Source organism: Platichthys flesus, chromosome 16 (assembly GCF_949316205.1).
Source record: "Platichthys flesus chromosome 16, fPlaFle2.1, whole genome shotgun sequence".
NCBI classification, from domain to species: Eukaryota; Metazoa; Chordata; class Actinopteri; order Pleuronectiformes; family Pleuronectidae; genus Platichthys; species Platichthys flesus.
Window position 1 is genome coordinate 11,489,289 of NC_084960.1, and position 25,586 is coordinate 11,514,874.

Here is a 25,586-nt window from a genome sequence, read left to right on the forward strand (position 1 = left end):
CCCCACCCCACCGCTCCACTTCCCCCCCGCCGACCCTCTATCTTTGGCACAGTCAGTCGTCGTGCCCAGAGGCTGTGAATCCTCATTGTGTACCAGACTGCTAAACCCAAGTTGACTGCTCCCTGAATGGAGCTAAACACACACACACACACACACACACACACAAACACAGAGTTATATCTGGACAGTTTCAACAGTCCCACCAACATCACATACCATGCACCAAACTCACTCCAGCAGCTTTCCCAGAAATGAGGGTGTGTTTTGGCCTCCTCTGCGACTTGTCTTTTACTGTTTTTTGTTTCAGAAGAGGTGGATCTTATTCAGCGTGTGAATGCCCCTTTGTTTAGACTGCACTCGAGCCATTTAAGTTTTTTAATACCACCGCCGCTCTGTCCCCGATACCTGCTGCCGCTGCATCTTCTTTTTAATATTTGAAGCGCCCTCCGTTTTACACAAACATATTTCCGTTAATCTGATGGGCTTTGATTCATTATTTGTCAGTCGGGCTGATTGAAGTGGCATCGAGCCAGGCACCGTACTTGAGCAAGTACCTGATCCTGTCGCTCTCGACTTTCCTTTTTCTACTGCCCCTGCCTATTCCATGCTCGTGCCAACTTTCCTTTCCATTTGCCAGCTGACAGGGCTCGTAATGCCCCGTTCCAGGGAAAATGATGTAAAGCCTCTCATTTATGTTGCCCAGTTGAACACGCCCAGTAGTGGAGGCATCAAGCCTTAAAGCCGAATATGTTGTGAAGCATGTTCACTCAGATGGAGGCAAAAAAAACTTGAAAAGTAATGCAAATCAGACGTGATTTATTCCTGGAGCCTGTCGTAGTTTGTACTCCCACTCTGGGACTCAACAGTGTTATTTTTTATTTTTATTCTCTCATCTTGTTTGAATCAGACTCTCTGTCTCCTCGCCGATCTTTTATTTCCCCATCATTTGTCGCTCCTGCATGACAAAATACTCCTGGGTTGTCAAACCATGAGCACAGCGAGGAAGCGTCCCTGTAACCTTGGGGAGAAAAATTGACTTTATTTCCAAAGACAAAGGGTCTGTGTTTTCTTCAGGCGCGTCAGGAGTGAGGAGGCCTCCCCCTCGCTGGGCCTGTGACCGTCCCAGAGGACCTGCCCTGGCCTTCCCAGTTTTCCTGTGCCTTTGTTGGGAGTTTTCCACAGATCTCTGGGCCCAGCTGCACAGCTTCATTCTTCCTTCTTCCTGCCTCCCCAATCCTCACTTTTACCCCTCCTTGATCGCACCGCAGAGACCCAGGCTCCGGCTCTGGATTCTCCCTTGGGTGCTTCCCCTTCGACCGTAGTAACCTGCATAGATTCCAAGCTTGAGAGGATCATATCTTTGATGAAAGTGGATGGTGGGTTGGGAGATATAAATCTTGGAAATACGTTTTGTAGAAAGAAATCTCTCTGTCGGTCTGCATGTGGCTCGAGAACTGTTCACCTTATCAGTTTCATACTTGGTATGTGTATTGTTAAGGGCCCAAGAGATGGCAGTGTTGAATTTGGTGCCATTTGGTTACATTAAAAAATAATTGAATAAATAGGCGGCCAGAGCTCTGCAGCAGAAGTTACTGGGAGTCATAGCATATTCACGACAACAGCAAATTCTTTGCTTGCTGCAGTTCAATTACTGCAGGTCACTTTTACAGTTTCAAAAAGAAACCTGCAACCAGTATTACCACAGGCCAAACCAACTATTCCCATTCCAAACAGGCAGGTTGAGAACAGACACTGCACTAGTTATTATATAAAATGGATGAAGTTACATTTCATGTTTTCCTGCTGCTTCTGTTGAGTATTTTATCAAAGCAGGTGTTTACAGTAGCATACATAGTAACATGTTCTGTAATAGAAATGTGGCTCCCCGATGAATGATTCTCACTTGTGGTGACACAGAGACCTTCATTTCACCCCATATTTATCTGAGTCATTGGTCCACCATCGACGTTCTTCACAGCCTTTGCCAAATCGCCTCGTGACCCACATTTGTGTCCCACCACGGTGACAGTGAGTAACCGGTTCACCCACAGATTTCCCCCCGTGGTTTGGAAACGAAAGAAACACACATTGTTCATTTCCTTCTCCTTTCTCACACCATGGTTGGAGCAGAGGTGTCGGCTCTAGTCGATGTACGTGGGGTTGATCTGTGTGTTTTTTCCCAGCGCATGCAGCCGCAAGATCTGGAGCACACACTGCGGCTGTGAATAAGCCCTTATATGTTTGTCAAAGCTTTTTATCTGCCGTAAGTCAGGCCCAACTTTGTGCTTGTGAGACAAATTTTAACAGTGTAACAGATAAAACAGATTTAAATATTCGATCTTGTTCAAAATGACCTAGTTGTGTGTGTGTGTGGAACAGAAATGAATACCCCGCCCTCCGATCGAGAGGGGAAGTATAATCTGGGACTCTGTGGATGTTGCCTCTGCAAAAATACAATAAAATCCTCCGACTTGTAAGGAACCAAGTCGTACATGACATCCTGAACAGACCCTGTGTCTGTGCGACAGTGTTATGTGACACTAAAGGTGTTCTGTTGCAAAAGGAGGCTGCTGATATAACCTCAGGCGATTCCCCGTTCTTCCCTTGGATGTTAACCCTCGCCTGATCCACATCTGCACTGCACACTCACAGACACACACCCTCCCACGTGTTCATATGCACATGTAATCAAAAAGCCCTTCAGTATCGAAAATCAATCAATGATCTGAGCTCGGGGCTGTTTCAACGAGACATTTTCTTAAAAGGTTGAATCCATCTGAGGATTTGCGTTTGGTAGTAAGTTTAAAAGAGTAAAAATCTTTATTAGACCTGAAGGTTTAGTCAAATTACAGAGTCGAAAAAAAATATCTCAGTGAAAGAATAAATGAATCGACTGTTTCAATATTTTAATATTTGATTGAATGATTTATATCCAGTTGAAATGAAGTGGTACTTAACACATATGTATTTCACAGAATGGCAAAGTAAGTCTACAACGTTCAAGGTGACATTATCACCTCATATAAACCCTTCTTTGATGTGACAGGTTTGCATAACTCTGCTTTTAGAAAGTAATTGTGGACCTGAAAGGCCGACGGCTTCAGGGAAGTAATAGAAGAAGAGGGGTTTTCCAACTCACTCACTCCAACTTGACCAATGTGAGGAAAGACAATTCTTGTTTATTGTCTTTTTATCCATGCTCCATTTAAATGCTTAAGTTTATACTCACTGTATTTAGAACTCATATATGGGTTTGATTTTGACCACAGGTACTCCTTGTGCGTTACATGAAAGCTCTTTAAATCAGGCATTTTGTTCGCCTCTGAACCACTCATGGATTACTTCATGGCTTGAGATGCTATACATTTGAAAGTATGTTATAATTTAACATGATTTCAGTTTCATGATTCATTTATTATGGCCTCTAGAAAGCAATTTAAGCTGCAATTTAAGGGTTGACTTTGAAAAGCTCTGTCACGAAGAATAGACGGCCTCCATTCTCCACCCTGCTTAAATCCAAGCTAATTTGGTTAATTCCCATTGTCCCACAGTGGCAAGCCTCACTTCATCTGTTGCCTTCAAAAGATGTGTCAGCTTCAATGTCACAGTTCCCTGAGATGTCGCTCTCTGTCTGCAGGGCTGGAGTGGGCGGAGGGCCTCAGGCAAACATTTTTTTTCCTTCATACGGTGATGTGTGCTTTATCGTGGCCAGAGATGGGATGTGTGTATTTACGTGTGCCGCGTGGATGTGTCGCTGTGCATGTGAGCAAGAGTCTGTTGTTTCCGTGGTCGTGTGGACCGGACACGCAGAATGCGCTCGGTCTGCGGCGTGTTTCCTGCCTTCGTTTGCACGTCTCCCCTTCCTCTGCTCCACACTTCCTTCCTCCGAGCGCACCACAGTAAAATAAGCTGTAATCTGACCTCACTCTACGCTGGTGGTCGTCCCCACACAGAGGATGTGACATGACAGAGCCCACGGCGTTCCTTTTGTGAAGTATTTTTAATCCTGTTGATTGATCAGATCCAACCTGACAGCCTCTGGTGCTCAGTTATAGTTTTCAACCATTAACCTCCAATGTGAGGTCTTTTGCGAAAACTTAATGGAGTTAACTCCCTTATCCGAAGCAGAGAATTTGCTCAGTGCATCATTTCCATTGATGGAGGAATGAAATCTTCAGGCTGCTCTTGTTCAGCCCAGTCGACATCAGGCCGGACAATGCAGCCTTTTGTCGTCTTGATTCAGGCTGATATCATGGTGGAAACTATTTCGATGGGGATCACATGTTGTTAGGACACGCTGTATGTGAGATTCTCCTCTTACTTACGGAGAGAATGTCAAACCTCCCGTAGACAATACGGTGCTTGTTTCGAGTCTCAGGCCACATTCGGGTGGACGGGGCTCCGCAAGGTCGACGGCTCACTTCCCCTTGTTGTCTAAAGCAGAGGCTCTTATTAAGCCGTCAGTTGTAAGACCTTGCGTAAAAGCCCGGCCGGTCAAAAGAAAGGTTAAAGAAAGTCTGACACTAATATCATTGATTTCCTAATTATGGTGAATAATGTGAGCATCATTGTACACAATTTTGATGTGTTTTGACAACCCTTGACTAATTTAGAAATTAAATACGGAGAAACGACTGTTTCTATCCGTTAGGCTCCAAGATTTGTAAGACACCATGTCATCCTCTGTAAATGTACAAATGATGTGACAGACACTATGAATTGAATATATTTATTTAATTTGTAATGTGTGGACAGTTTCTTTGCTTAATCCACCTGCCTCCCTCAACCCGAACAGCAGATTATACTATGATGTTATACAGCATATTTGACATTCGGTTTAACTGCAAAGCCAGATGTGTTGCGACAGCTCTGTTTTTATTTAATCCCTGTAGATCTTAAACATCCGCTGCCAGTCGTCTCCCAGCCTCTGAGATTATGGGACAGGGCCTGTGGAGTATCACAGTATCTCGTTGAATTTCATTAATTGCCCTCAGCACGCAGCTCTAACCAGGCCCGCAGCGTTTTTTCATCATGCACGTGCTCTTTCAGTGTGGATGTGTTGTGCAGTGGGTTTCAGGAGCTGCTGCTGGATTTCTCCGTCACGGTGAGATGCGCTGTAGGGTCCAGCAGGAGAAGCTGATGAGAAGCGACTACAGCAAACAACTAGGTTTCAGGTCTGGCAGCTGGAGTCCCTAAAACAAACAACTTATCAACATCCCAGAGTGGTCGCGGGTGAGCTGATTCAGCAGGGTGTTACCCGGTCCAACCGAAGTGGCTGCAGAGTATACACACAGACCTCTTGTTATGTATAAAACCTTATCTAGTTGTCTCGGAGTGTGAGGTATATATAGCCCGCGTCGGGGGAGTTTTTTTACTCTCAGCTGCTTCCTCGAGATTAGAGGCACAAACACAACTCCGGGGCTGTGATATGATACAGATTTACTTAGAGAGGTTTATTTTTCCACTGATGTGAAGACAGGCCTATGCTGCCAGCCGTCGTGAGCAGAAACAGCCCCCCGCTAACAATGCTGAGAACACAGCCGCTTTGGCTCGTGGGCCTCAGCCAATGCGCACAGAAGCTCCAGTAGGAAGTGTGTAGTAAATAATTCACCTTTGCAGAATGACTAAATAATTCAGGTGCTGAATTAGCTACACATGTAATAGTGTTTCACCTGTGTTTCAGAAAGGGAAGGAAACTTTGTGCAGAAGCCCATCTGATGTTCTGTTTGTAAACACGATGATATTAAAGTAATTATTTGTGCAGGATATTGCTGCACGATGAAAGTCTGAGTCTCTTCCTGATAAAATAACCAAATGCAATTTTCTAGGACCTGGAGCCGCCTGGAAATATAAGGCTCTGTAGAGGAAAGGGTGCGTGGCGCTCGATGGCAGATACAGATATTGCATCTTGCACGGATATTAATGGAAGCAGTTTTATGAAACTTCATGTTTGCTTTTAGGAGAACCCAGAGATGTGAAGCAGGATGGTTTCTGTGTTTGTCTACGGTTTCATGCAGATGATCATCTGCAATGGAGCTCTAAAAATACACCACACGCATGCAGCCTGCTGTTCGAGGGCCATTTATACTTTCATGAGCTATTCATGTCTCTGGCACTCAATCCTTTCATTTAGTAAACACTGTTGTGACAGTGATGCAGTCTGGCAATCAACCTGGTACGAATCTGTCACTCGGGACTGAAACCACTGAGACTAAAGCGTTGATTCTTGTTTGTAAAATCCTGCCAGCCCGAGCTAGAGACCTGGACCACTGTGATAACACGCTCCTCAGCCCTTCTTGGCTGGGCCCACCATCCACGCCTAGTCTCAATCTCCCACCTTGCCACTCACAGCAGCCCCACCCACCGTGCCGTCCCCGGAGCGAGCCAGGACACTCGATCTCGGGGTCAGCTGCGACGGGTATTTCTGATGTCTCTCTGTGTATGTGTTTTTTAATGTCGTAAGGCTTGGTATGGCATGACACCCTGTCACATGGGTAGGGTCATTTCGATGACGGCAGCTTTACTGGTGCTAAGTTGCAGTCCGGTCTGCGGCCTGCGGCTGTATTTCACAGCGTATTTTCTACCCTGTGAGATGTGTGGAAAGGGAGATGGAGAGAGCTGAGAGGCTTTACGCCTGCACATCTCAATGTCATATGTGTAGGTGAGCAATGTGTGCAAAAGGAGCCATGTGTCAGACTCGCTGTTTTCATTGTTGCCTGAAAAGAAGACACACATCATACAAATGCCCTAATTGCCAGCTTGTGTATATCGTCCACTACTGGTGAAGTCACCTTGTATTAACGTCTGCGCTGCAATATAACACATTTATTTTTAGTCGCCCGTTTCTCCTCTGTGATTCTTCTTCTCCTCGCTCAAATGAAAGTATCAGTATCTTTGCAATTACACCAGCTTCTTTATTCATCGTGGTCTGAAGCATAATGTGCTATATTAAGATCAAACACAGATTTTTGCAGTTAATTCGCAGATGGGCCTCAGATGCCTGCAGGAACCACAGGACACACGCCCACTGTGTTGTTCAGGGCAAATGGTTTATGTTTGGATCATATAATGAGGTGAAATGCGAGATCGGTTGCTTCTTCATATTGTTTCACAAAGGCCTCCACCCTTTCACTAAAGTGACTGCATGGTCATGAGTTTCTGGTCATCATTACGAAATCCCATTTATAGGAACTCCACTGCATTGAGGTTGATTTCTCTATTGCAACACTGAGTGTGTCTGCTTTGCGCAGCATTTCATTAGAGAGCATTTCTGATTTGGTTTGCATTTCTTTTAATAGAGGAGAGCAGAATATACGTTAGATTAGGAGAGTAACTTCCTGAATAGCATTGTTTTCCACCATAGTTTCCTGTGTCAGGCCTCGCCTGCAGCAAGGAGTGAGACTAAAGAACAATGGATAGTAGGAACCTTTATAGTGAATGACAAACTGTGTAGGCATGGGGAAAACAAAACATAACCAGTTTGTGCCACCAGGTTTTCAGGAAAACAGTTATCTGTAAGTCAAACTGGTACAAGATTAGATTTGCATTGAATTATAATGACATCAATCGATATTGAGAATCTCGCTGTTAAATAGGAATCATTTGAGCGGAAGTGGTGGAAGAGTTGACCTGTAGTAGCCGCGACAGGAACATGCAGAAGGGAGGATGAAAGAGGGAAAGGAGGAACGAAGGCCTGCGGCCAGGAAGCGCTGCGGCTCTCAAGAATGAGGTATCCGGACTTCTCACTATAGCCAGATTAAATGAGGTCACCCATCATGGATGTGAAGCAGCGAGTCCTCTTCTCCACTGTCCACCCTGCCTGTGTTCCTGCCGGGGGCGAGCGGGGACCCTACTTGGCCGACCACCTAAGGCTCTGTCAACCTCTATGACACAGCTCTGTCAGCCACCCTCGGCGCGCTGCAGCTCCGGTAGAGCAGTGTACACCAGCAGAGCACACACAGTTCCCAGAAAACTCGCCAGGCTCATGTCCGTAATGGTTAGACTTCATGTGGTTTCCTGCTCTGCCATTTCAGTGTGGTTCTGTTTCAGCCTGGGATCTTGAGGAATTTGGGTAAGGCATCCACTGAGATTCAAGCTGGCCCTGGATAGAGACGATTTGGAGAATGCACAGGACTATCTCAGAAATGTCTGATAATAAAAAATATTTTATGACAGATTAAATGGCACAGGAATGAGCACTTAATTTCCATGTAAGAGCGTGAGATTGTAAAAACGGTAACTGTAGCCAATAGATGCCGAGAGCTTCAGCATAAAAGAGCCAGATCACTGTTTAATTTATGATGAATGACAAACAGGAGGCCAGTGCTCTCTTACAACCCTCTGCATATTTGAAGCATAACTCAGAAAACTAGTTATGCTGCACAAAACAAAGCCTCCACCCCCACTGTGCTTTTTCACCAGCATGTCAAAGGTGGTTCTAAGAGAATCATTCACTGAGTCTGTCTTCTTTTTGACATTAAGCCTCACCTGGGAGAGCCGGACCTCTGTTGTCACAAGCCAGAGCCCTTCTCTGCATGACTGGAGGCCATTTACCAAGTGATTGTATCAATGATGACACAGAGAACTTCATTGGGCTGGAGTTTGTATGTAGAATATAATACAATAGAGCGCAGCCCTCCGGACACAGAGAGTCCGAGTTATGCTTGTCAACCCCGGTAACGATGGCCTGCTGGACATCTCTGCACTCGGAGAGACACCAGCTCGTCCTCTGTGTGTTATCCGCCTGTCTGTCTCTCCTCCACTGCCTAATGGAGAGGAATAATGGAGAGGAGGGCCACTGTCTCTCCTCAGAATGAAAAAACAATTCATGCACATGCAGGATTGTCATGGTATCGTGATTGAGTAGGAAGTGTTTGTTTCCCACAAGGACCAAGCGATAGCAGGAAGCCAATCTCTCGCGAGGCACAGTGCAAAGTTATGGGTGTGGTTTTTTTCTCCCCCTCTGCGAGATGTGAATCTCCAAGTCAAAACAAATGCTCTTGAAGAAACTAAATTAAGTCATGGTGGACTGAAGAATGTCAGCCTCAAATTGAAGCAGGGAATGTTGACACTGTGGGAAACTATTACACGCTTCGCATCGCTGCCATGCGACATAGAAAAGCCACAATAACCTTGAGACAGAGATAAGATACCATGGTGCATTAGCTAAGCAGCGGGTCGGGTTGAATAGTTTTAATAGTATAGTCCTGTCTGAAGAAGCGGGTGCTTTTAGACAGATTTTCTTTTAGTGTCAAACTTGACCATGAACAGATACAGATGCTGTGTCATGGGAGGACTAATCCTCCAGCCTTGATCGATGGAAAACACAGAATTCAATTAGCTCACCTTCCCCTAAGGACATCTGCCTCAGAAGGACGTCCGGCCTGTGAAATCACGTCTTTCTCAGACAGGGACTAGCTTCTCTGGTGCATTGGATGTCTGGTTATCACTCATTGGAGAGATGACATTTGATGCTTGCAGTGAGAAATGAGTCGGTGGCAGTCGTGGCTGCAGCGACAACGCCAACTGCTCCAGCAAAACTCCTCCTGAGACTCGAGTCGCCGGCATGTGCCAGCTCAGCTGCCATGTTTTTTTGAGGAGGACGAGAGAGAGAGTGAGGGAGACAGACTTTCAAAGCCTTGGCCTCGGCTGTCGTTTTAACTTTCACGAGTCTTCAGTGTGTGGGATACAGATGTTCAGTAATGGCGGTGGTCTTGCTTTAATTGAAAGTCAGATATTTCAGCCACTGTCTCGTTTCATTAACATCGCTTTTAATGTTTTTTTAAATAGTTTGTGTGGGTTTAATATGACAATCAAGTAGACAGCAAATAGAGGAGCTGTGGGGCTTTAATCGCCTGTAAGAAGCAATCATGTGTAAGTGCGGACAAGATGAGTGGGAGACAGTAGAAGAAAGAAAAGCTGAATGCCCAGGGAGACGCTCGGCGCAGGAACAATGGGAGTTGTTTAGTTTGATTCCACCCATCGCTGCCTCGTTCTCTGGAGGCAGAGCTGCAGCGACGGGCGAATAGGAGCAACCAGGGCCGAAGCAATCAACCACTGTTAATCAAGGCGGAAAAGCAGGTACTCTAGCTGCCCTGTCCCCCCCCCCCCCACACACACACACACACACACTTTCCCAGATCTGGCCTGTATCAGGAGCCTTACTGATTGGACTAATGGCGAAAGTAATTAAATGTCGGGTGGTCCAGCCTGAGGCAGAGAGAAAGAGAGAGAGAGAGCGGGCTGCTCTGTGTCACACCAGCTGATTTGCTGGTGTGACATTTGCATTTCTCAAACTTTGAGTATGAGAGAGATGAAGTCCATGACTCTGCAGTCTTTTTAGTTTTTTTTTAATGAATAATGACATTTCAATCACGAGTGAAGTCATGCGGACACTGAATATTTGGGTCTAACTGACACAGGACTTCAAAGTGTCACTTTACTGGCAGGAGTCCAGTCTGCTCCGCTAATCTGGTATCACAGTCCAGACAATGTCACCGGAGGTCAAACAACATTCAATATACAAGCTTAATAGAAACTGCCCAGACTGACAGTGAACAGACTTTAATAACAACTAGAATGCAGACTGTTGTACAACCCAACTAGTTTTTTTGCGATGGGATATTACAAAGTACAATTACTTAGTTACTGAAGTTAACTATATATCTCATGTATCTGTACTTTACCTAAGTAGATTTAGGTTACTTTTACAGCGAGTTGGACCCCTGATCCAATCAGAGTGGGTAGGTAACATTAGACCCCGCCCCCTATAATAACTTCCAATAGATTCAAAAGAGACCACCACTGAATCTCAGCCATAATGAAGGAGTAGACCGTTGCATTAGGGAATAGGATACACTTGGCAAGTACTTTTACTTTGAATACTTATGCTTATTTAAAAGCAAGTATTTTACTCAAGTTGAAAGTTAGTGTGTACTTATACTTAAGTACATTTCAGTCTATTCATTTGTACTGTCATTTATGTAAAATGTCGGAGTACTTTCTCCACCACTGCTTTTTCTTCTATCATTCCATTGTCCTTCTGTGAACCGGTGAATTGAGAAATAGCTGACAGCAAGTCGTGGACCGCGTTTAAATATTAACACATTGGTGATGACCTCTGCTGCCCCCTCAGCTCTGAGGTTTTCCTTCTGTCCCTGCCGAGATACACTGACAACGCTTCCCATCATCACTTGGGCTAAAACAGAAGCCTGTGGTGTGTCTAAATGGCAACAGAAAGCAGATGTGGCCGCTGGACGTGGACTTTTATTTTCACTGTTTTTCAAAGAGCTGTAACTAGAGAAGTGAGGACGTGACCTGCTGTGGCTGCTCAAGGGCTCAAACCCCCGGATATGACTTAATGACTGTGTGACGATGCCATGTTGTGAGGCATTTTGAGTAAATGAGACAGGAAAAGGACGGGAAGGCAGAACAAAATAAACTTGTTTGTTTTTGTAACGGCTCAGCAGCTGAGGAGACGGCCCACTTATACATTTGTGCTTTGCAGAAAGTTGTTTATTTCTGCCGGCCTTCCACCAAAGGGAATAGTTTTGTCTTTTGGGTTGAGGTTAGAGCTAGGATTACGTGCCCTTCTAAGTGAAATTCTAGTTATTTTGTATATTTGCTCTTGTCTGTAGACTAAAACATATTTAAATCCATAACAAGTGTGTGAGATACTACCAGATACCATCATTTGAAGGGAGAGTAGTGGTTATATGCTGTTGAAAGGTAAAGGAGTTCACATTTCCGTGGGAATGATGGGAAGGAAGAAAACGACAGGAAATGAAGCAGCAGGCCCAGAGAAGTGAGGTTAGGCAGTGGGACAGTAAAACGTCAGGGTGTTGATAACAAGGCTACAGCTGCGGGCAGGCTGTGTGAGGCTGACGTTTACTGTGCACCTCCTGTGGTCCTCAGGCCCCCGTCATGGGAATGTATGCCCAGTCATTAGACTCTGGTAAATGCCTTCTGGAAGCAGAGTGACTTTAACCACCGAGAGGGATTAGGTTTGATTTTAACTGTAGAATGAAGGGATTATCTTTTTAAGAATGAACACTTCCTCACACTGCAGCTCGAGTATTTATTGCTTTTTGTAAATGTCTTAGCAACTGTTTTCACCAACTGTAGAGGGTTCTTGCTTGACTTTCTAATTAACACGAAGATGTGAACGCCCATGCTTGACTCAACTCAGGGGCCTTAGCACCCTCTTGTGAAGCAATTCTGCAGCACAAATCATTGTAATCATCATGTTTGCAGCTGCAAAAATAGGAGACGATCTTGATCATGTGTTTTGACGACTGTTACTGTGATTTGTAATTCGTGTGAAACGCATTTCAATAACATGGTTTTCTCATTTTCTCCCTCTCTGTAGCTGGCAGGCCTGGGCTGGGACAGAGAACATGGCTGAACCACGGCGGGAGAGCACCAGCAGCCTGCAGAGGAAGAAACCTCCCTGGCTCAGACTGGACATTCCCACGGCTCAGATGTCACTGGACGAGCATCCCACTTTTGTTCAGGTGCTCTTCTCTTGCCGAGTCGGCCCTCTCAACATCATTTTGTCCTGACTTGCGTTTTCACTTTTGACCTTGTGTCATGTCTCGTGCAGCCCGTGAAGAGGCAGGGCTTCCTGCGCAGTGTCAGCATGCCAGTGGAGACCTCTCACCTCCAGTCCCCGCCCCGGGACTTCTTCGACACCCGGCGGCCTGTCTTGCAACGCCAGTCATCCATCACTCAGACCATAAAGAGGTACAGGCAGCCGGCAGTACACTGGATTGATTCAATATATTGGACATATTGATGTGATATAGAATGAACTCTTCCCACATCTTAAGGTTATGTTGGCAACATAGCTTGCACGTAGTGTTGTTGCTTACATCAGGTAGACAAGAGTGTGTGTGTGTGTGTGTGTGTGTTGGTTTATGGAATAAAATGTTGTGATTTATAAGTTTATATAATATTCATGAGCATTAGTAAATGGAGAATATTAGCTCCCTGTGTCCCATTGCATAACTTTTCCACACGTCTACAGTGTTTCTGCTTTCCTTACCTTTTTACCAGTTGCATGGCTGTTTCTGATTAACAACCTCAGTAACATCTGCCCGGTTGGAACTTTCCTAATGTTTGAATCTCTATGAAAATACAACAGTCTGCTTTGCTCTCTCTGCACGATCAGACCCTGTCCAGCTGCACCTTTCCTTCTCACTGCCTTCTTGTTGTCTTTTCTCTTTTCCTCCTTCTTCCTCTGTCCCTCGTCGCCTCCCTATGGCCCCTGCTCTGCCTGGTCACAGCAGCAGAAGGGTGCACTTTGAGCGGATTAACACGGTGCCTATTAAGGGCCAGCGAGCTGCTCGCCGCTGCACCAGGAAACACCACTCGCTCTCCAGAACCCTGCTCAGGTACGGCAGGATGTCACCCCCTCACAAGACCGCAGGTGTTAGGGTCAGGATGAAGGTCTGGTGTTTGCTCACTTGTTTACAATGAGGGAACAAGTGAGTATATTCTCCCACATTACTAGATTCAAAAGAATTGTTGTCGCCGCTGTGTTTTTTTTTTTAACTGAGTCATAAGAAGATCTGAAACCAAAAGCTGTAATTTCCCTGTTACAAGTTCCTCTTGATTTCTGAGGCAAAGTAATGACACAGCATGGCAGCAGAGGGAGGGGTCGTCACTCCTTTCCTGACACCTCACATCAGATAACACAAAAAAATGTACCACAAAAAGGGAACAATGAGGTTTCTGCCGCTTTTCCCCGTTAGAATGTTTAATATTGTTAGTTTCCCTCAGAGAATGTCGCACGTTGTTAAGACCATATGAGACAAATCGGGATTTGTGACTAGATTGATTGACCTAAAATAACAGAAACCGTCTTTGAGAAAAGATCATTTGATTTGTGCATTGACCTTTTAGTTTGGGCCATCTCCCATCGATTAACATGGAGGAGGCAGGATTTATGACCTATACTGCTGCGATTGAGGCACTTTGGCAGCCATACTCATAAGGACAGTGAGGGCTGTGTCCACTGGCGCTGTGATAGAATATTAGCTGTTAACTTTCCACTGACACGTTCGTTGAGAATTATTCACGGAAAGAACGAGTGAGCTGAGCAAGAAATAGATTCTCACCTAATACACTGAGCCGTCTCTCTGCAGCTGGTGATTAGTGAGAAAAAACACAGCTCGCTTGTTTGAATATTTCTTTGAAGAATGTTTCCACTTCCACTTCCTAGCCCTCAGGGTGCAGCAACGTTGTTTTCTCTGGTACTTATTAGGCCTCAACCACCAGCACTGTGATGGCATGTGCATTCATCTAGGTTTAGCAGAGAGGGGAGAGGGTCATGCACAAAAAAAGAAAAATCCTCCATTCTCTGTGTTAATTGGATTGGGTGTCTGCTCGCGTCAGTTAAGATTAGGAACATGTGAATAAGTTGGATTTCATTCGCAGCATCAGAACGACTGTAATCCTCTCTTTCTCTGAGCATTTAGGCTTCGGGAGTGTGTGACTGGGCACCATGCATTCAGTGTGTTACAAGTTGTGTCTACCTACCTGCTGCTTGTCTTCTTTCCCAGTGTTCAGACAAACATAAAACATGCCCAGGCATATTCCCTTTACTGCTCTTATTACACACACTATCTACGTCTCTTTCTGACATCAAGGGGAATGCGGGCTTATCAGTCTCTTGCATGTTTGCCGATCCACTCCTCCATATACAGAGGGTCAGCATTCTCTTTTTCAAGTTTCACTGTGCCCGATAGGACTCCAGCTCTGTCCGTGAGAAATAAAGCAGTATAAACTGGGACCACTGCTTCCTTGGTTTATGTTGAGTTTTGTGACCCAGAACTGAAAGGACAGTGTTTGTGGCATTAGGGGAACAGCGGACTGGTTCGGGGTCAGCAAAGATGGCGATGCCACTCAGAAATGGCAGAGGAAAAGTCTGCGCCACTGCAGCCTCCGCTACGGGAAGCTGAAGCCACAGGTGATCCGGGAGATGGATCTGCCCAGCCAGGACAACATTTCCTTAACCAGCACGGAGACCCCGCCTCCGCTCTATGTCCACTCCTCACAGCATGGCATGCAAAAGGTGAGGAAAATTGTTATGCACATTAATAATTTTTGATATTAAAGTCATGAAAACAGTAAATAATTGTATTCTTGAATGTAATATATGCTACAACATGTGTTGAATGTCTCTAGATAATTCACATTGTTACTAAAAATGTATGCCTCCGCTCACATGTGCAGTTGCAGTCTACTTTTTCCAGATTCGTGAGGTCTTCATGACATTTGGCCTTTGACTACTAATCTTTGAGTAGAGTTGGAAACTGAATTAAAATTTGAAGAAATTCTTCTTGGGAAATCATGGTCCAGAGTCCAACAACCTATTTTGAAAGGGCACTGTGACCTTGACCTTTTAACCCTTGACCATCCAAATTCAATCAGTTAATCAGCGAGTCGAAGTGATTATTTACCACATTTAAAATGATTCTCTTAAGATTTTGTGAGGTCCTAGTGACCTTGACCTTTGAGATGACCACCAAAATCGGATCAGTTCATCCTTGAGTCCAATTTAACATTTTTACCAAACTTGAAGAAATTGCCCAATGGCACTCTTGAGATATCGTGTTAGCAATTATGATAAGCACGGACAACCCCGAAAACATAGCACCTCAGGTCACTGGCTGTCGCTGTTGTGGAGGCATAACCATGTTTATTGTTATTCTGCTTTTTCTGATGACGTCCCACTTGGTCTTCAGATTGTGGACCCATTGGCTCGAGGGCGAGCCTTCCGTATGGTGGAGGAGGTGGACGGCTACAGCGTACCTCAGACCCCCATCACCCCCGGAGCTGCCTCCCTCTGTTCCTTCACCAGCTCCCGCTCAGGTCTCAACCGACTGCCTCGCCGGCGAAAGAGGGAGTCAGTGGCGAAGATGAGCTTCAGGGCTGCAGCAGCATTGGTCAAGGTGGGTGAGAGAGGTGGAATACAAAGACGACAATGCTTGTAGAAAAGATAGCACATGATGAACAAACAAACTTCCTATACTTTTATGATCTTCATTGGTGCTGTGTTACATTGTGTCAGAATTATGGCAGTTGTGAAGCATATTTGTTTGTTTGTGTGTTTCTCAGGGGCGCTCGATACGGGAGAGCACTCTGAGACGGGCCCAGAGACGAAGCTTTACCCCCGCCAGCTTCATGGAGGAAGAGATGCTGGACTTTCAAGATGAACTGGACACATCCTTCTTCGCCAGAGTAATTCAGAAAAACGACGACAATCTTATTCTGCGGTTTTTGCTAGGCAACTGTGTTTATTGATTTTACAAACCCACAAGAGATCGTGACTTTGAGTTCCTCTGATCAGCGGTTTTCTGTCCACAGGACGTTCTGATGCAGGAGGAGTTGTCCACGTACGCAGACGAGGTGTTCGAGTCACCGTCTGAGGCGGGCGTGAAGGAGGAGGAGCCCAGCAGCCAGATGGACGAGACGGAGCTGACAGGCAGCGCCCTCGATAAGACGGAGCTGGAGAGAAGTCACCTCATGCTGTGAGTTACTGTGCATCTATGGCCACAGTGTCAGTCATACAAGCTATGGTGAAACAAACCGTTTTTAAACTAATCACAATCAGAAAAAACTAAATTGATCCCTGTAGGAATACTGCTTTGTCATAACTGTGAAACAGGAAAGAGGAAATAAAAAGTTTAAAAGTAAAAAACAACTATAAAGTGGTAATAACAAGAAATACACAATATATGAATGGAAAAATTTACAAATGCATAGGTTTATTATGTAATATGTCCGGCGATCCATCTTACTTGAAAGCAGTTTCAAAATCCAATTAATGCAAATCAAGTAAACAAATATTATCATTGATCTCATCTGAGATAAAGCCATGTCTTAGGTGTTATAAGTGAAATAAATAAAATTCAAGTCTCAGATAAGGCTCAACGTGATACAGAAAACCAGAGGAATGTCATATAGTTTCTGTTACAAACCTTCCCTTCATATCCCTCTCCCTCTCCCCTCTGTCTCCTCTCGTAGACCTCTGGAGCGAGGCTGGCGTAAAGCCAAGGAAGGAACCCCGGGACCACCTAAGGTGCCCTTGCGGCAGGAGGTGGTGAGTGTTCACGGACAGCGGCGCGGCCAGCGAATCGTCATACCTGTCAAGAAACTCTTTGCCCGGGAGAAGAGGCCATATGGGCTGGGCATGGTGGGGAAGCTCACAAACCGCACCTACCGCCACCGAATTGACAGCTACGTCAAGAGGCAGATAGAGGACATGGATGACCATAGGTACGGAACCACCTATCTGACTAATGAGCTCTATCTCTCCATTTCCCTCAGTGGAGACTGATGAATGATGATGATTTTTTTTTTTAAAGTACATTCCTTCTTTTTTCTTTAGGCCTTTTTTTACATACTGGATCACCTTTGTCCATTTGCTCATCACAATCTTGGCTGTATGCATCTACGGTATTGCACCAGTGGGCTTCTCCCAGCATGAGACGGTTGATTCTGTGAGTCAGAACGCTCTGATGAACGTCTTATTCAACACACCATCACAATATTCTCACCCCAGTACTGCGCTCACATCTAATTTGAAAGATTTTTCTGTTTTTTCGATTTCTTCTGATGTAGGTTTTAAGAAACAAAGGCGTGTATGAGAATGTCAAGTTTGTGCAGCAGGAGAACTTCTGGATCGGGCCGGGTTCGGTGAGCTCTCCTCTCTCTCTGCTGTTTTCATCTGATGAAAATAACAAAAGCAATCAGAATGTAGAGCGCACACCTTCACCAAGGCCGAACAATCATGGACTTGATTGTCTCGTTTATATTGTAGAAATATAAATAAATAACATAAAACCGATCTGAATCCCCCCAAAATATATTTTGTAAAAATATTCAGGAATATGTTTTTAATCTTCTTGAATCCACATTATCTCATCTACACATGAGCGGTAGTTGCAGGTTTCAAGCTCTATTTATAACGTACATTGGCTGCAAACAAAAAACTACCTCTCTATGAAAATTCTGATTGTAATTTAGATATGCACCCAATTGTACACACCCAGAAATATCAGCCCACTTAGTGTACAAGCCTTTTTATTTAATCAAGATCCACTAATTATTCCCTGAAAAACTTTAATACGTTATTATACTGTACTATGAATTTTTTAAATGCCATATGTTGTAATGTTAAAGAAAGTGAAAAACATATCCTGGATCCTCCCATCTCTGTGGTGGAAATCAGTTTAGTGTTTTTTGCGTAATCCCGCAAACAAAAAACAAAAACAAACAAACAAACAAGCTAGGTTTATGCACCCAGTGAGTGCATAAACCTCCACCACAGACCAACAGTCCCTTTTAAATTCAATCATAAATTAAACTAAAATGAGAACTCAAGCCTTCATGATGAAATGTCTTTTTATAAACACTTAATTTTATCGTATCTATTCATTGCCAGGAATTTCTGATCCACTTGGGGGCCAAATATTCTCCTTGCATGCGGCAGGACAAGCAGGTGCATGAGCTTATCAGGGAAAAGAGAGCTATTGAACGCAACTCTGCCTGCTGTGTGCGGAACGACCGCTCTGGCTGTGTCCAAACCTCAGAGAAGGAATGCTCGGTCTGTACACAAATCCAACACCTTTACAATTCGGATAGAGGTCGAAGCTGTAGGCAGCTTTTAATCGGTTGTATTTGCGGTTTTATTTCTAGAGCACTCTAGCTGTGTGGGTGAAGTGGCCGATGCATTCCAGCACCCCCCAGTTAAACGGTGAAAAGAGACAGCATGGCTCGGTGTGCCATCAGGACCCCAGGTAAGACGCACTAGGAGATGTTCTATCTAGAGATTAAAGAATAAAGCAACATCCCTACGTCATGTATGCATGTCGTTTGTCTCTTTACAGGATATGTCTAGAGCCCGCCTCGGTATCCCCTCATGAATGGCCTGATGACATCACCAAGTGGCCAGTGAGTGCAGTGAACCTTTCCTGGGGTTAAGATTTGAAGAGATCCCAGGAGACATTGGGCCAGAGGCTGGTTACACCCTGGAAAGGTCGCCAGCGCATCACAGAGGCGACAAACAATCATTCACACTCACATTCACACCTATTGGCAATTTAAACTGTTAACCTAACCCAGTCAGACTGTGGGAGGGGAAAACCAACGAGGAGAGAGAGAGATAACATGTCAACTCCACACAGACTAATCGGCCAGATTTAGGAATAGTTTATCTTTGTTTCAGGTTTTTTGGAAAAGTCCCTGGCACTGTCAATAAAGAAAAAAAACTATTTTAGCGTGGATAATGTCACGAGGAGTGTAGTTCAATGGTCGATAAGGTCTGAAAGGTTTCTTTCTCGGTTAGATTTTCAGTACCAGTATAACCATGCTGGTTTCTTGGTTTTACATAGTTGTGCAACTTAGTCTTGGCTACAGAGTTAATTCCGCACAACTTGGTTTTGTTTTGTATGGAAACTTTACCACATGGTGGTAAAGTGGTTAGCACTGTTGCCTCACAGCACAATTCCCAGTTGGGCCGTTCTTCATTTGCATGTTCTCTCTGTGTCTGCAATTTCTTTCCTCCCACGGACCAAAGCATGTGACTATGAATGGTTGTTTCTCTGTGTATGTCGGCCCTGCGATATGCTGGTGACCTCACCCACTGTCAACTGGGATTGTCTCCAGCCTCCCCCGCAACACTTAAAGGATAAGTGGTACAGATGTTGAATTGGGAGCATTATGAAACAGCATAATTCAGAAATCTTCAGGATTTTAACACAAAATGTGACATTGTTTTTAAGAAAATCTAATTTTTCCACTTTTTAAAGGTTGCACCAAACCGATAACAAGTGCCACAGCTTTGACATCCAACACACCTATAATGCTTCAACTCAAAACTCCTCAAACTTTAAAGGATTGTTCCTCTGCTGTGTCTTTTAGATTTGCACCAGGTACAACACAGGGAACCACACCAACCTGCCTCATATTGACTGTACCATCACGGGCCGACCCTGCTGCATTGGAACCAAAGGGAGGTGAGGAAAACATTTACCCAGTGCTAGTCTGAAATATGACGGGTGACTGGTTGACAAGATTACTGACTGCTCTTCGTATTTCTGCAAGGTGTGAAATCACATCCCGGGAATACTGCACCTTCATGAATGGCTACTTTCATGAGGAGGCTACTCTCTGCTCTCAAGTAAGCATCCCTCTCCTCAGTGCGCACAAATTAAACTTTTTATGTTCTCTTGGGGATATGTAAAAAGGGAGAAGCTGTTCGATGCAAAAAGTTTCTGCGTTGCATCTGTTGCTGTTTTTATCGAGTGTACAGTTTTGTGTGCTTCCTGAAAACCGAGTGAGAGCATTTCTATGTAGGCAGACTTCAGTTGCATGTAATCTGTGATCTTAGATTGCCAGATCAGTCGTATGAGTCATGTTTCTTTCTGTCCATGTTGTTTGTGGTTGTAAGTTTCAGTATGACTGAGGGGCATTAATGAACATGCTCTCCTCTGTCCTTCTTCAGGTGCACTGCATGGATGATGTGTGTGGCCTGTTGCCTTTCCTCAACCCTGAGATCCCAGATCAGTTTTACAGGCTGTGGCTCTCACTCTTCCTGCATGCTGGGTGAGTCGACAGCTGTCAGGATCATGAAAAGTGATTTTGCTTCATCAGAGATGGAAAACCTTAAAAATTGATCTTTTAAATCAAAGTGTGTAAAGCTTTTACTCCCCAGACTGCAAATAAAACAAAATCTTCATTCCCAGGAGCCACGATTTAGCAGCTGAGCTCGGCCTGTGAATCCGTCGAAGCTTAATTTAAAGAGCTGAAGGTCTGCTTAGTCTCAGTTTAACAGGCTCCGTCAGGGTTTTCAGGGACAGTGTTTGCACCCAGCAGTGAAGAACAGGATGTTTAAAAGATCACTTCATGTTTATGTTTGTCACACAAACGGAAATTGACATCACTCGTCAAAAGCGTAGCATAAAGAGTGCACAGAAAATAACAGCAATATACTAATATTGTATAGAGCAAATTAATTAAAACAGCCATAGACTGTATGTTAAGATGGTCTCTAGACTCTGCAGACTCTGGCTCAAATGGGCAAGATGGCGGCATTCATGTCCGGGATATTTAGTCTTCTTCTCTGGATAGTGGGAGATGAGTGGTCCCTCTTTATTTACAGTCTGTTGAACAGAGAAACTTACAAGAGTGGCAAAGATGTGACTCTAAACATATTTGGATATTTATGTTCAAAATAAATAATCCAATAATTCAGGTTATATGCAAAGCAATGCTCTACAAGAAAGCAGATCGAACGTATTTGAAGCTGTCCTATAGAACTTCCATATGCCTAGACGTGCGTGCTGATGAACACTTTTATATCTTGCAGTTAAAGACTTTAAATGTGAGCGGGACAGCAGCACTGTGGTGTAGTTTGTAGCCATCAGTCCGTCAGTTGTCTCAAAGAGCTGACCTCACAGCACAGAGGAGCAGCGCTTCATCTTCCTCCTGTCTGCTATCTGTCTCCTGGGTAATTAAACAAAGTGCCTTCGCTCCATGAACTCATTAAGCCTCCACGAGATAGAGTTCGATTTTGTTGATGGGCAAAGTCGGCTTTTCAGGGGGCTCGCCTCTTCAACGCAGACAGATTACACCCCCCCCCCCACCCCCCGGACCGCATTCCAACATCACATTGCACGCACATGAGCACGTTTTTCCCCACATCTTTCCTCCCCAGGATCCTGCACTGCCTGGTGTCGGTGGCGTTCCAGATGACCATCCTGAGGGACCTGGAGAAGCTGGCGGGCTGGCTGCGCATCTCAATCATTTACATCATCAGTGGCATCACCGGGAACTTAGCTTCAGCCATCTTCTTACCCTACAGAGCGGAGGTGATTGCCACAAAACTGTAAAATATTATAAGGCTGAGATTTCTCTCTGCCAAATCAACTTCGCACCACATTATGAAAAGAACTTTTAAATCGTATCATACATTTTTCACCAGCTCACATCTCCCTCTGCTCTCTTCTTCTCAGGTGGGTCCAGCTGGCTCTCAGTTCGGGATCTTGGCTTGCCTGTTTGTGGAGTTGTTCCAGAGCTGGCAGATCCTGGCCCAGCCCTGGAGGGCCTTTACCAAACTCCTGTGCGTGGTGCTCTTCCTCTTTGCCTTCGGACTGTTGCCCTGGATCGACAACTTCGCCCACATCTCCGGCTTCATCTCCGGCTTCTTCCTGTCCTTCGCCTTCCTCCCCTACATCAGCTTCGGCCGCACGGACCTGTACCGCAAACGCTGCCAGATCATCGTCTTCCTGCTGGTGTTTGTGGGCCTCTTCTCCGGCCTCGTGGTGCTCTTCTACGTCTACCCCATTAAGTGTGAATGGTGCGAGTTGCTCACCTGCATCCCCTTCACGGACAAATTCTGCGCGAAGTACGACCTCAACGCTCACCTTCACTGAGGGGCGGAAAGCGTGAGCTCAACAGGGAGGCAACAGGTCAAAAAAAAACAAAAAGATGTCAGCCAGTATGTGTCCCCACTGTGCTCCTGTGTGGCTGGGGACTGTCAACCCCCCCCCCCTTCCTGTTTGTGAACTATGAGAATATGCTTGTGTTTTTTTACTCTGTCAGTATGAATACCTATGCCACTCATCATAAGAACTTCTTTTAATCACCTCCCAGTTCACTCCTTAACTGTCAAGTGAAACAAAGGTATGGCACTTCTGAACCTCGTCTCAGCTCCCAGCTGCCCTTTACACGTCAGGCAGGAATTACAGAAACCAGCGCTGGTACAAAGAGAAGGATCTTTTTTATTTTTTACAGTCACACTCCAGACGGTTTTATTATTATAATGAGTATTATTATTATTAATAATTAATATTATTATTCAAGCAACCTCATACTGAAGCAGGGACGAAAATCAAATACTGAAACCTTTGGTGCCTTGTTGATAAAATGTACCAACTACTGCCATATTTTTGTTACGTTATGCTGAGCACTCGAATGTTTATTTGTTTAATTGCTTCCCAAGAAGTGATGATTGTTTTGAACACGGTAGTGTTTTAGCTACCTGATTACTCACATGTAACTGAAAACAACAGTAAAAAAAAACACAACTACAAACTCAAATGTGTGTGACTTTCTCTCAATCACCAGAAAATGACTTTTGACGGTTAGAAGAGTTTATTCACATGAAGCCACATAGAGATAAAACAGAAATAAAACAATCGGAGCATTATTAGAGGCTACGTGATCGATATATAGATCTTCAAATTACTCAATATTATTGTAATCACACTGAATGGTTTACAAAAATAGAACAGTATTCATGCCAAAGGTTTGATTTCCTCTATCAGCTTTTTAGGTACCTTGATTAAGTTACAAACCATGAAATATGAAGGATTAGATGGTAAAACGGTTTAGAGCTTAGAATATTCTACTGGTAACAAAGGGGAAATAATTGAATATCTGGAAAGCCCAATTATCATCTGCAAAGCCACTGTTTGATCCCTTCTGGCATAACGGTCGTCACTCCTCGCTCAGTGGGTCAAAGCAAGCTTTGAGCTGCTGACATGAGGATGCTGAACCCAGTCCACTGGTGTTACTGGCGCTGAGCTTCTATCTGTCCCTCTGTCAGCTGGGTTTTCTTAATCTCTTCTGCCCTGAGTCCGTTAAGGTCGAAGTATGAGGGTGGGCTTTGGGATCGAGGGACTAGCAGCCACTGTTCCTCCTGGCGTACGCCTGCCCGCCGACCGTGTACTCCATCTCATGGAATTGCATGTTGGACACGGAGATGGCTGACGGGCCCTTCTCTTTGAAGCCGGCCTTGACGTAGAAAGGCACCAGGAAGTCCTCGCAAATCAGCAGAGCTCGCCGGAGGCCCGGTACGCAGCGCAGGTACTGCAAATAGCGCCACAGGAGGATGGAGCCCTTGCCTTGCTGGCGGCAGTGGCGGTGCACCGACAGCACATGGAGGTGCACAGCGGGGCTGTCCGGGACGTGCTGAGTCATGGCCTCCTGGAGGAGAGAGATACAGGCATTAGTGAACACATGCAGTAATTTGTATGGAGTTTTCGTTTACACTTCATACTGAGAAATGACATACTTGGGAAAGCCTCTCCTTGTCCCAGCCAGAGCCAATGATGAAAGCCACCAGTTGTCCCTCCTCAAACCAGCCCAGTGAGAGCTCAGGGCACTGACTCAGGAAATTCAGCACCTCATCCAGGGTGACGGGACACTCTCCAGACACAGAGACGAATGCTGGGAGGGGGTGAAAAGAACCAGGTTATGCTGTGGATCATGTCCTGGGACTCAACATAAAGAAAGGATGAAAGAAATGTTTTCTATTTAAAGTTAGAACTGGAACTGAGAGACCGAAAACAGCGTTTCAGATGGAAAATGCAGTATATTTCATTTAACATCTGTCAAATCAGTTAAATCAACTGGTAATCAGGTTATTTTCTTATTGAGTCAGCTTCAGGAAATCTCAGTGATTTACCTTCTCTCTCGATCTCAAACACGCTGATGGCGTCCTCTGGCGTGAGGTTCCTGAACTCGCTGGCGGGGAGCGTGTGGCGTCTTTGTTGCAGAGGGCTGACCCCCCTCACAGGCGTCCTAGGGAAGAAGGGCTTGAGGAGCGGTGAGCGGCTGACCTGCTTTGCCATGATGTGTCAACACTTTACTCAACAGGAAGTTACGATTCCTTTGTTGTGTCTTTTTCTTTTGTCCAGGGTTTTTTCTGATATAATACTTGTAGTAGTGGTGCAGTCGAGGAGAAGTCACATAAATAAAAGCCTCCCCTGTGATGCAGCAGGTGAAGATGCTGACCTTTGTGTCCCTCCTGCTCTGTTGTCCTGCTCCTCTTCTGTGTCTCTGAACTCATTCTGTGAAGTGGTCATCTCATAGTAGGATGGCTGTCGGTGCATGTGCCTCCAAAGTCTCTAAATCCCCTGCTCTCAAATGACTTACATACTGTTCTGAAGGGGAGGGGGTTTTCCTACGTATGGTACTAAACCAAGAGAACGACAACTCAGTATTTGCATCAATATATTAATTAGACATTCAATATACTTCTACTTACCATTACAGAATAGTTACAACAATAAAATCACCTACACCAAAAACACTGAGATAATAACAATAGTTATAATATTAATAATATTTTACACTTTTCTGAAAACAGTTTCACACGGTGCTTCACAGACATGAAAACAGAAAATACATGCACTGCAATCACAATTTCAAACAATTTAACGCAAGAGATAATGGATACAATTAAGCAATGAAATAAACAAACAAATAAAACAAACAAGCATCTAGTTAGAATCAATCTACTGAATACAAATTTGTGTTAGACACAAATTGAAATGGATGGTTTTAGCAATAATTTTTTTGTGCCCCACACCCCAAAAACTAAAAATACATTATTAATATTATTATTATTTTTCACTGTGGCAAGAATCTTTTGTTTACAACGGGTCCAACTAGAAAAAGTCCAGGGATTCTATCAGAGAACCAGATGTGACGATGTATGAATTGGTATTCATCAAGCAAGTGTATGTTCACGTGTGCTTGACAAATTCAGGTGTGTGTGCATGTTTTTGGCGATC

General features: G+C 44.7%; 2 protein-coding genes across 5 annotated transcripts in view; one reads left to right on the top strand and one right to left on the bottom strand.

The window, feature by feature from the left end:
• The window catches only part of rhbdf1a (rhomboid 5 homolog 1a (Drosophila)), a 33,402-nt gene extending 10,296 nt beyond the window's left edge, over window positions 1-23,106 (top strand). For 2 of the 4 annotated variants that reach the window (XM_062408004.1, XM_062408002.1), the window contains exons 2-19: window positions 12,368-12,512; window positions 12,602-12,741; window positions 13,284-13,391; window positions 14,860-15,073; window positions 15,747-15,953; window positions 16,120-16,242; window positions 16,369-16,532; window positions 17,029-17,280; window positions 17,393-17,504; window positions 17,626-17,700; window positions 18,449-18,610; window positions 18,703-18,803; window positions 18,894-18,957; window positions 19,927-20,021; window positions 20,110-20,185; window positions 20,510-20,610; window positions 21,722-21,875; window positions 22,020-23,106. In XM_062408004.1, coding sequence (XP_062263988.1) covers window positions 12,396-12,512; window positions 12,602-12,741; window positions 13,284-13,391; window positions 14,860-15,073; window positions 15,747-15,953; window positions 16,120-16,242; window positions 16,369-16,532; window positions 17,029-17,280; window positions 17,393-17,504; window positions 17,626-17,700; window positions 18,449-18,610; window positions 18,703-18,803; window positions 18,894-18,957; window positions 19,927-20,021; window positions 20,110-20,185; window positions 20,510-20,610; window positions 21,722-21,875; window positions 22,020-22,439 — 2,685 coding nt within the window. In that variant the 5' untranslated portion in view covers window positions 12,368-12,395 and the 3' untranslated portion in view covers window positions 22,440-23,106. The other 2 variants (XM_062408005.1, XM_062408006.1) reach the window with 2 other exon arrangements.
• A 42-nt stretch (window positions 23,107-23,148) lies between these two features.
• Window positions 23,149-24,759, bottom strand: aanat2 (arylalkylamine N-acetyltransferase 2). The gene is made up of 3 exons (XM_062408031.1): window positions 24,476-24,759; window positions 24,083-24,237; window positions 23,149-23,994 (listed from the first exon to the last, which is right to left on the bottom strand). The coding sequence occupies exons 1-3, from the start codon at window positions 24,639-24,641 to the stop codon at window positions 23,689-23,691; spliced, it is 627 nt and encodes a 208-aa protein (XP_062264015.1). The 5' UTR covers window positions 24,642-24,759; the 3' UTR covers window positions 23,149-23,688.
• Window positions 24,760-25,586: the final 827 nt, after the last annotated feature.

What these genes read in the sequence shown, in the direction of transcription:
- aanat2 (XM_062408031.1), bottom strand. Translation starts at nt 24,641, where the DNA reads ATGGCAAAGCAGGTCAGCCGCTCACCGCTCCTCAAGCCCTTCTTCCCT. An exon ending in GTTTGAGATCGAGAGAGAAG is followed by an intron (nt 24,238 to 24,475) that starts GTAAATCACTGA and finishes ACCCCCTCCCAG; the next exon opens with CATTCGTCTCTGTGTCTGGA. An exon ending in ACAAGGAGAGGCTTTCCCAA is followed by an intron (nt 23,995 to 24,082) that starts GTATGTCATTTC and finishes TCTCTCCTCCAG; the next exon opens with GAGGCCATGACTCAGCACGT.